The sequence below is a fragment of the Nothoprocta perdicaria genome, unplaced genomic scaffold (genome assembly GCF_003342845.1).
Source record: "Nothoprocta perdicaria isolate Ctin4 unplaced genomic scaffold, notPer1 scaffold_13, whole genome shotgun sequence".
NCBI lineage: Eukaryota > Metazoa > Chordata > Aves > Tinamiformes > Tinamidae > Nothoprocta > Nothoprocta perdicaria.
In genome coordinates, this window is record NW_020454427.1 from 1,006,806 (window position 1) to 1,017,837 (window position 11,032).

The 11,032-nt window shown below is 35.4% G+C and overlaps 1 protein-coding gene across 1 annotated transcript in view; it reads right to left on the reverse strand.

Moving 5' to 3' along the window:
• Positions 1-11,024, reverse strand: part of GABRA2 (gamma-aminobutyric acid type A receptor alpha2 subunit) — a 49,011-nt gene extending 37,987 nt beyond the window's left edge. The window contains exons 1-2 of the mRNA XM_026033567.1: positions 10,852-11,024; positions 8,182-8,297 (exon numbers count right to left, since the gene is read on the reverse strand). Coding sequence (XP_025889352.1) covers positions 8,182-8,297; positions 10,852-10,922 — 187 coding nt within the window. The 5' untranslated portion in view covers positions 10,923-11,024. The remainder of the gene's footprint in view (positions 1-8,181; positions 8,298-10,851) is intronic.
• Positions 11,025-11,032: the final 8 nt, after the last annotated feature.

An 11,032-nucleotide genomic window follows, 5' to 3' on the forward strand; every position in this document is an offset into this window, starting at 1 on the left:
GTAAGCAGAATTATACCTGCTCAATGTACAGACATTTTCAGAAACCCAATGCTGACACATTCTGCATGGAAAGCAAACTATTATTAGGATGACAAGGATACACAAAAGTTTCTTGGGTAGTGATTAATTTAATTTGTGTATTAACCTGAAAAAATAGACATAAAAAGTGTTCAAAGGCTAATCTTGACATATTAAAGTGCTTTGATTCTTATCATTAAAATGTATTAGACTTCTGACAGTATTAATTCAAAATCTTCCGCTGATGTTTTATTAGGATGCAGAATTGTACAGCAATGAAAAACATTCTCTGATACATCTTCTATACTTGTTTTTGAGACAGATGACTCATTGTTGAAAAAACATTAATGTCAGAAACTTAAATGCATATACCAYAATGCTAAAACTGATTTCGTTATCCTACTTGCAGGTTTGCAATGGTATTTGCAACTATTATTAGGCAGCTGCCTTAATCTGCCAATAGTTTAAAAGCAGTCAGTGTTAAGTATTACTGTTTTATCCACCTCTTTCATCCTATCCTCCTGCCCTTTCCCCTGCTTCTTGGGGATCTGTGAAAAAAATCTGTAAATTTTCATCTTTAGCATACAGTATCCTAATGACAGTCTGTTAAAAAATGGGGTTATGATCTATCTCGTTATTTCCTTTTGGAGTCTTCAAGAGCTACTCTCACAGCACCAAGAGTTAATGCAAACTCATATACTGTAAAAATTATAATGCAGATATAGTCATAACGGACTGGTAGTTAAGAACTGCTTGATCCTTGCTGACCAAGCACCTCTCACTTTACATGCTGCTAATTCTAGAAACTGGATTCACAAGTCAGTGTATTGAAAAAGTTTCTGGTAAAAAAAAAAATGCTCATGAAATGGTGGCGCTCAAGCAAAGAGAAGCACTAATACATAGATGGGGAACTGCCACAGTAGCAGATCAGCCACAGATCAACAGCAGAAATAAAATTTTAACAGCACAAAAGGAAGGCCATGTAGCCTGTGATTGAAGAAGGATGTTCACTTTTCAGCTCTCCAGATTACTAACATTAAATATGAAATCTTTCAGGTAGGCGGTTCGATGTAAGCAACTGTACCTGGGAGGAGGGGAGGAAGCTCTGGGATTCATACTACACAAAATGCAAAATTAGACAGAGCTGCATCGAGGTAGCAAGTCTGGCCTGGATTTGGGGAAAACTATATTTAGATGGAGTAAGGSAAGTGGACTGAATTTTGGTCAAAACGAATTTTTTAAAGAAGAATGTGTAAAATACAGTAGTGAGGAACATGAAGTAGTTATRTAACTAAATAGATATTCAGAAAGGAAGAGAAGCAACTATACAAGAAAGAAAAAAGGAAGACCTCTCTCAAAAAAATACTTCAGAAGGGCAGAATGTTCAGTGTTTCAGTATTCACAGTCCAGTAAGGGACAGTCACAGACTTCAATACAGCTTTACTAACACTATTTTTTCCCCTCAAATACAATTAGTTCCCAGAAAAACATTTCTTATGTGTTTTATTTAATGATGACAAAATCAACTAAGGACCACTTAATGAAATACAATGCACCTTCTCTAAAATACTRTCTTCTCCCATATTTAACCCTTTTCAAGACTTCAGATTATGGTGAGAAGGGAACTAAAGATGGCTGCAGCCATTTTTAACTGATTTGCCCAGTCTCAGCTTCTCCTGCATCTTAGAAAATCCACAGCAAATACCACAGGAAAAGATCCCATCCTCTGGGTTTTCCCAGACCTGTTTATGACTTTTTTTTTCTTTGTACTGATTTATGAATAATATTTTGCTGTTCTCAGTTGGTTTCAGCCGCTCATTTACACAGATATTTCTGTTCAGCTACATAGTCCAGAATTCCTATTCTAAAACTATTTCTTTCACCAAACATTCACCACAAAAATGCTTAGAAATGCCTTGTAGATTATAGAATCTTAGAATAATTCATTTTAGAAAGAACCTTTTAGATGTCATCTGGTCCAGAGCAGAACCAACTATGAAGATAGATCAGACTGCTCAGGTCATCTTCTGTCAAGTTTTGACTGCCTCTCAAGATATAGATTGCACAAAAATTCTATACTTCAAGATACACTTCTCTGAGTGAAGTATTCCAAATATTGAATATATCCTGTAAATCAAAATWAAAAAATTCACAAAGCATCCATGCTTTTATTAACTACTACTAATACAGTTTTTCTCAGACAGCTTTTTAACTCCTTTAGGTGCTTATACCCCACAGTAAGAGACTTCCATTGCTTCCTTCCTTCTTAATCTCTTTAGTTAGCACCCTACTTGAGTATACATTATTACATAAAGATTTAAAATGCATAAATTCTGTATCTCCTATACAAAGCACATACCAAAATGAATATACTACACCTGGATGCAACGATAGCAATAAACATTAAAGGATTTCTCTGCGCTTTTTTGTAAGTCTGTCTTTCAATGTAAACTTGAATATTATTTTGTTCTATGAAATAGGTCTTGGTTGCTACAGAATGACTAACATTTTTCTCRGTGTAAGCAAGGTACACTTTGATTTTCACATTTTAAATGCACTTTATGCTCGGGTAAAATCCAAATAGAAATCCATAAAATCCATTAAAGCCTCCAAAACATATTCTGGATTAATTTCCAGTGTGCTTAAACATTTCTGAAAAGCTAACAGAGTTAGTCAGATTGTATAAAGAGTAATGATATATTCAATTCAGGTGATGCAAAACACTGTCATTTCACAAGAATAATCAAAATTTTGAAAAGATAACAGCATAATCCTCTGGTACTTACCTACTAAACCTTAGTCAACCTTAGTGAAAAATATTTTACATTTCAGATAGCAAACTGGTTACAAGATTTATGCAAAATGTTAACAGATATCAGCGGGAAGCAGTCAACAGTGGAAGGCCTTGGATATAGGTTATTAGAACTTGGATATTAACTCACATTTCAACTAGTTTGTAAATGATCTGAAACAGACGTATATCTGAATAAAGGCCAAGTGGTTTGAGCCCACCWAATCTCACTTGAACAATTAAAGCATCCTGTCAACCTGATTTACAATGACCTCTAAAATGGTAGGAGAGACTGAACACAGAAATCTGCATTATCTTCTTGTAGCTTTCTTGGAGCTGAAGAGAAAAAAGAAAAAAAAAGCCAACCACTAATTCAGCATGTTTGTATGATAAGTAGACTTAGATAAGCATGATGAGAAAAGAGTGAGTGTAGTTTGCTGGCCTTTGCAGGCCAGCATAAGCAGCAGATATCGGTAGTGTGCTTYCAGCAAGCACGGGGGCTGCTCATGGCTGCTCAGTGCTCAGAGGCATTATCTTCTCTAAATGATCAAACTGGGGCAGAGAACCCAGTAGCAACCACACATACACAATATACTAAGCAGGGGCACTGCACCTTTTTCTRTTTAAAATAGCAGCAAAGGCATCCTAGGGTTGTACAAGAAAAATAACCCAAGGACCTTCCATGAGGCTGCTGGGAATTTGTACTATGCAGAATGAGGCTGACAAACACTGCTTAAGTTTTGAAACTCCRGCTGGGGGACTGCTAAAACTGCTGCAAATGCTTCTGAAGCTGATAGAAAACTCTCTGAATCACAGAGATATATAAATATGTTGTCCTAAATTTAGCATATTCCAGATTATGATGATGGTCTTGTTCTCTAGCAACTGAAAACACATGAACTTTTGATATAAATGTATATAATAGTTGTTCAAATCTAGAAAATAAATTCCTGTGAGAAAATACTTTTCTCTCTCCAGCTCATACTGATAAGCACATCACACGCTTTTAATCACTGAACCTGATGCTCTACACTATTACACCAATTCTATTCCTCTGCACTCCTGCAAAGATCTAAGTGCTYACTGCTCACCATCCCTCAGACAGCTATAATCAGCAATAATCTTCCTTATTCCATTCATTTTTCCTGCAGAATCCATTTATAAAATATTGTGAGAGAAAAAGATTTCAGTGTGTCTGAAACTGAAAGCTAATGGAGATTCTTGTTTAACGCAATCAAAACATGTGAGAGTCACCTTGCAGCAGAGGCAGAGTCTTCAACCATGRTGGCATCCAGTTTTCACTCATCTGCTGTCTAATATGCTTGAGTTTTTGCGTAGCCAACATTAAGCTCACTAGTTACAAACAGAATGACATTCCTATAGCGACTGAGACTTACCACAGTTTGTGGAAAGACACTCAAACAAGATAAATATGTGCAGCTCCCTTTAATGTCAATATGGCATTTAGACAGTGGCCCTTATACAATGAAGTCTACTTCTCTTTGTAACTCCCCAYGACATTTTTTCAAGATGTAAATTCGTCTTTTCCAATTGTGTCTTGTATTGAATTATGTTTGCTAAATTTGGATGAGTAGAACTGATACAACAGCTGATAGAAAAAAAGCCATTTCAAGTATTTAGAAGAAAAAAGGATCAATAGCTAATAGAGATAATCAGACTACCAAAGCATCCAGCATACCAAAACCCTAGCAGTGTCTCCATCTCATCTCTTTTCCTTCTTTTCATCTTTCAAAAGAGGTAACAGTTCAAAAAAAAAGTTAAAAAAATACATTTTATATTGTTATTGCTGATATACCTAATATACAAGAATATCAAGAAATTATTTGTCCCTATTTCCTTTAATCATGTCTGCTGATAGGGTAGGGGAAAGCAGACAAAAGACAGAGACAATTCAATCACCTTCTGATGTGAATGCTGCTGTACCTCAACTTCAACATTCCATTGTCTCCCTGTTTAAAAATCCTAAGTCTCCTTTTTTTCCGCCTTGCCTAGTTTTAGTGTCCGTGTTTTGTGGACTGCTTTTTCTATAAACTAATGAAGACAAAGGATTTGTGCTATCCTAAACRTCTTGCAAATACTACAGCATATAGATAAAGCTCCTTCATGATTTTTAAGAAAATAATGAACAATCATCCTCTGTATGACTTGTCATTTTGCATGACCATTTCATACAAATCAGTGCTAATAACATGCAGAACTTGTTTTGAAACCAAAACTTGTAATTTATTTGATATCTAAACAAAAATTGGATTGGATGTTTAAGACCTCCTCTCCRAAACGACAGTCTAGTCAAGAATGTTCCAGCTACAACCCAGTGATTAGTGTAATATAAATACAAGGAATTTTAATCCCACTTTGAATAGTCTCATTCCTATTCGTATCTACCCAGTAGATTTCAGAGTTATCTAATGCATAGGAGATGTCTCTGGCTTCAGGGGACAGTGCAGTGTCTTGTCTTCCTTGCCCACACCTACTTTGCAGGCTACTGCATCACGGGAGTGCTCATACCTCATTCAAGTATGCCAGCTGCTATGATGACTTTTCAACAGCCAAAACTGATTTTGCAACAGATCTAGTAACAGTAAAGTTCAAATGTACCCTGATAATATACAAGAAATAGCTCTCAGTTTCAAAGTAGACCAATATCTTATTAAAGCATCAATCACACACTGAAAGTACTCACAAGTTTTCCAGTAAAATTAATTATAAATCTATCCCCAAATACAAGAATAAATTCAAGAATAAATTCCCAAACAGACCTAAGGAGATTTTCATACCCAGGCTTTGAAGGAGTCTATATGTTTCCACCTAATGCACTGCATTGGTCAGTAGTTAACTAAAATATCCAGTGCTAATCTAAAAATTTTTTATATATATATATATATATAAAAATATATATATTTATATATATATTTATAATATATATATATATATTTATATATATATATATATATATATATATATAAAATAGAAATATATAGATATATATATTTGAGGTGAATATTTCTCTATGGTGAAGTAGATTTTGATATAAGAGATCTCTGAAAATACATGAGGTAAAAGTGTGCTGGTGAGTAACTTTTGCTTTCGGAGACTTTAAAAGAATTCATCTCAGATTCTGGACTATTTCTGTTCTAGCACATGTCATACCAGATTGTTATCTCAGTCATACATGCATAGTGGCACAATGCAGGCTGCAGTGCCAAAGTCAGTACTCTACTGGTTTCAAAGGAATTACTTAAACTCATATAAATATACCTTTAACRTAAATGAACCCGAGTATATTAATGACATGTGGCATGGTCAAAATACAGTAGTCTGCAAGAACACTTTTAGAAACAAACTATCAGGATTCACACTGTGTTTTTATTTTTTTAAAAAAAGGGGCAGATAAGACTTCAATCACCAAACATTTCTTTCTTTCTTTCTTTCTTTTCAGAGTACATGTTAACAAAGAAAAAAAATCCTGACATAAGAAATTACATAATCGGTAAGAATTATCTATAAAAGTGCTGTTTGGTACATTTCATATCATACCTTACCACTACTGAATTAGATAAATCTTTTGAACTATCAGAATCTGTCCATTGGCAACAGAAGTATTCTTGCAGATTACGATTAATCACAGTTTAATATGCATGATATAGTTTAATTTCACTTATGTTGTGCATGGGTTGATTGCCATGTATGCCAATACCAAGCAGCTGTTAATTCCTTAATTTTTATGCTCCTAAAGTATATTCTGATTAGCTATGAGGCTTGAAAAGGAAAACAAGTATTTTAAAGTTGAAATTTTGGAAAATAAAATAAAAATCCACCATAAATACAGTTTTCTAAATTCATGTACACAACAATATAAATTTTAATGTTCAGAAGGCTTGATACGCAAAGGACCTTCAGATTGCTGCCATTAAATGGCATTTTCCTTTTTATAAACAAGCCCTCCAAATTTAACTTAAGTTTTATTATATAACATATCTCTACAGTTCACCTGCAAGGCACAGTATGTTCTTCAAATCGGGTATTTTGCAGAGAAAGAGAATCACCATGAAAGCATCACCAWACAGATTCTCACATCTATCTACAGTATTGTATGCCTCTTTTTATGGATCATCTAAATAAAATAGCCTTTTGATATACAGTACTTCACAAAACTCGACTGTATAGAACACAGATTTGAAAACCTCACGTTAAGAATAATATGCACYGAGAGAGCTGTTGCCAGCCTGTGCCAGCTCCCACTTTATGCTGTGTCAGGTGCCGGCAAAGGAGCCACAGGTTGGGATGGAATAGCGTTGATCAAAAACTGTGAAGATTAACTAATTCTTTATCTAGTCAAATGGAGCTGTTAAAAGTATTCCCACAGAAGTTAGAACAGATCTACAGCTTTGGATCTGATCTTAGAGAAACCAACAGGAGCCTGCATGGATCTGAAGAATTATGTACTATTCTTAGTTTCAGCACACTGAAACAGTACCTAGGTTGAAAATTACAATTATCCAAAACATTATAAATAATAATAGTTTTATTATCAATTTGTAAATTATTTGTTAGGTATTAAGTATAAATGATAAATTAATCATAGCAGAATACAAAATGTTTTCAAAAATCAAGATATTCTGCCCTTGCCCATATCATACAAATCATTCTGCATAGTAACACTCCTAAAACCAACTCCTGTTTAAATTTGCTGCTTACTTATTTATATGAGCTAAGATACAGCTTCAAAGTGAACATGAAAACCAGTATTTTGAAAAACAACTGACAGTCATGGMACAAGAGTCCAGTGACCTCTCCCTGCATTAGTTCCATTGTTTTTTGTAATGTCCAAATGCATTTAAATACACAGAAAGTATTAATTGTAAGTCCAATCTTAATTCCTATGAYGTGAAACATACAACATTCCCAGTGAATTTACTGGGACAATGAATGGATCTAAAATGCAAATTTGACACCACAAACAAAACACACGTGTAGACTTCTGAAAACATACACTCATCGCATTGCAGAGAATCAAGCCTGCATTCCTTGCTCAGCCAAGATTTCCTCMCTGGAACAGCTCTGAATGTTATTTTTGTTCTCATTCTCATTTACTATGTTAAGTCTCCAGATTTTTTTTCTCTTTACTTAGGATAAACATGTGAAAGTGCCTTCTTTCCGTTCACAGATATTACCTTCTTCCAACTTCAAATGATTCAACTGGGTGAATATAGTTATAAATAATTGATCAAAATACATAGCAGTTGTTAGGGGAAAAAAAAAAAACTGAAGGAAAAATATTACTGCATCRGTAACAAATGCTGAACATTAAATCCTGATTTTTTAAATCAACCTTTAATTGTTTTTATTACCTCCTAATCCAGGTCTAAGRCGATTATCATAACCATCCAGAAGTCTGTCTAGAATTCTTGTAAAGATGGTGATGTTATTCTTAGCTTCGTCTTCCAGCGAGTCAGCCAGCACTGATCTAAATGGACATTTTATATTTTACAAAGTGCTAGATAYGCTTTACATACACTCAGCATGCAGTCATTGCAGATTAGCCTCAAAAATTAGCACACCACCCTCTAACACGAAAGGCATAGTTAACAGTAAACATAAATTGTGAATTCGTGTAACACGTTCAGAAACCTAAGAGCCTATGATATGCTGTTTAAAATTCTCAGGTAATAATTTGCGGTAGCCTTTACTTCTAATCCACACTGCATCCCACTGGGTGCTACTTGAAGCTCTGCTAACACATTCAGTTGTGCAGATGCAAAGCCTAAAAGAGCTTTCCGGGGCTCCATGGTAGGTCACTCCTTGGCTTGTAAGCTCAGTTCCCCCATACAGAGCTGTCTCCTTCCAGCTCTATCCTGTCTGCCCTCACCTCTATATGCTCTTTCTCTGCATAAATCCTGTGGATTTGCCTCCACCCAATGGTCATATAACGTACATGACCAGACCTACTAACAGGAGGGAAAACTCCAGTGATTATGCTCAGGGAGTCCTCTGATGTCAGTATTTGGTGGGTGGGCACAGTGATGCTGATTAGCAAGCTGCAGGATAGCTGTGGGTAGCCTCTATTTCTAAAATGGTACTTCATTATAAAAAGCATTACCCCTTTTCCATCAGATGTGGAAAAACCTTGTACAAGTTGGATAGAAAAAAAAAGTCATAAATGAAATGTCAGGAAGAATCTATAGATTATGAAGAAGGACATGTTACAGGCTTCAAGGGACACATCTCTTTGGAAAACAGCAGGGATTGGAACATGAATCTGCTTTCCAGCCAGTTGCACTGCTGAACAGTCCACCTGGACCTGGATATCCAAATGAAAGGTTTTACGCACTGGGGACCATTCCCGTGCACAAAGCCCATGTCTACAAGTGTTCCTGAGCCGATAACTTTTAGATATCACGTACAKGAAATGAATTAGCTTGTCTATCTTATTAATATCTGCACGTTAATACCAGAGAAGCAAAGCCTCATATGCTACCACACATGTCATTTAAACCTTTTCCAGCCGGCTGATATTTCTCATAAGAGATTTTCAAGTATTTATCGTCAGTAATTGAACAATCAAGGTATTTTGAATGACTAACTATGCCATGAAAACAAGCGTGATTTCTTCTAGATCAAAAATAGCTTTAAGAGATTTTTTTTAAAGCAAACTATAGAACAAACACAGATGGGGCTTAATATTGGTTTTCAATTCAACAGCATGGAGGAAGTATTTAAATGTAAATCATTGCAGTCTATTATTTCCATGATACATCCCACAGGATCAATAAAAATCAGATACTTATAAAGCAATTATCAAAACATCATCCATGATTTTACACTTATCGATGAGGATACTACTGACAGTAATTACTAGATGTTTCATCTTTTGATTTTTAAATAGTATTGCTTCACTGGAAGTCTCTGCCATTTTATAAGCTTCCTTTTTTTAAGTAATAGTTTCTGAAGTTAAGATACCACCAAAAAACAGTTCATATGATGGCATCGTTGTTAGGGCGTAATCCCCCAAACTTTACTCAGGCATGAACTCCCTTATAATTACGCATGTAATCCCTTTGACGTCAGTGAAATTACTCACACGAGTTAGGTTTGCAGGATTGGGCCCACTGTGACTCAACTAATACTGCACCATACTTGGACATAAAGAAAACACAATTTTTTTCCACATTGTGTGGAAAACACAATTCCTCTCAATATTTTGGCAAATAAGTAACAGACAAAAATAAATGTGGGCATTTCCTACCATAGGAAACTTGAATTGGGTGACTTCAGACCCTTCCCATACGGGAAAAGCCGGCAGGCARTAAGACCAAACTAAGTGAACAGAAGCCACAAACTACAACTGATTGCATGTTTAGGGATTATGGGCAACATAAAACTACGTGACTAAAATTACTTTCTACGATGCTTTTACTTGAGAAATGGATAWCTTGAAACAACGTAAGAAAAGTTGATTAATAAATGAGGCTATTGTCTTATCATATGTGACTGTGAAGTTGTATGCTATCTCCACCTAGAGGTTTAAAGCTTAAGCATCATTCTGATTTCTGTTACGTTGACCAAAAGAAGACCAAAAAAAGGCAAGACGTATTAAAAGAATGTCGGCATTATTTTAGAGACTATGACTTGCTATTGGACTTCATGACAATCTATTTCTTCATCTGCATGAAAAAAAAACATGCATAGTAGAGACTAATAGTGATACCACTGCCCTACTAAATCTTTAAGATCCTAATTCTAAATTAAAGCATTTAAAACCACAGCTTCCTTTCAAATAGTAAAACAAAACATCAATTTTCAAACTGTTCAAGGAAAATCCATTAGATGTATAGTGTTCCTTGTACCTTCTCCCACAGCATTTGCTCTGGAAACTATGTAATATTCATTGTATTTGAACAGCTAGAAGAGATTTTGATATCATATTACTATACACGACTGCCTCACACACAAGCTTACCCTTACAAGCAGATCATAACATACATGTTTATAGAGAATATCAAAATTAAACATCCGCTCACCTTGTTGGCAGCCACACCAATAAAACGAGAAGCACCAACTGCATCTCCGAGGGCGCCAGCTTCCTCTTCATCGCTGCTCCTTGCAAAACCTAACGGTGCAACAAAAATACAAACCCACTCTCAGCTACAGTCACTCTCCGCCAAGCACCGCTTTCAACTTCACCCAGGGTAAAAAAAAAAA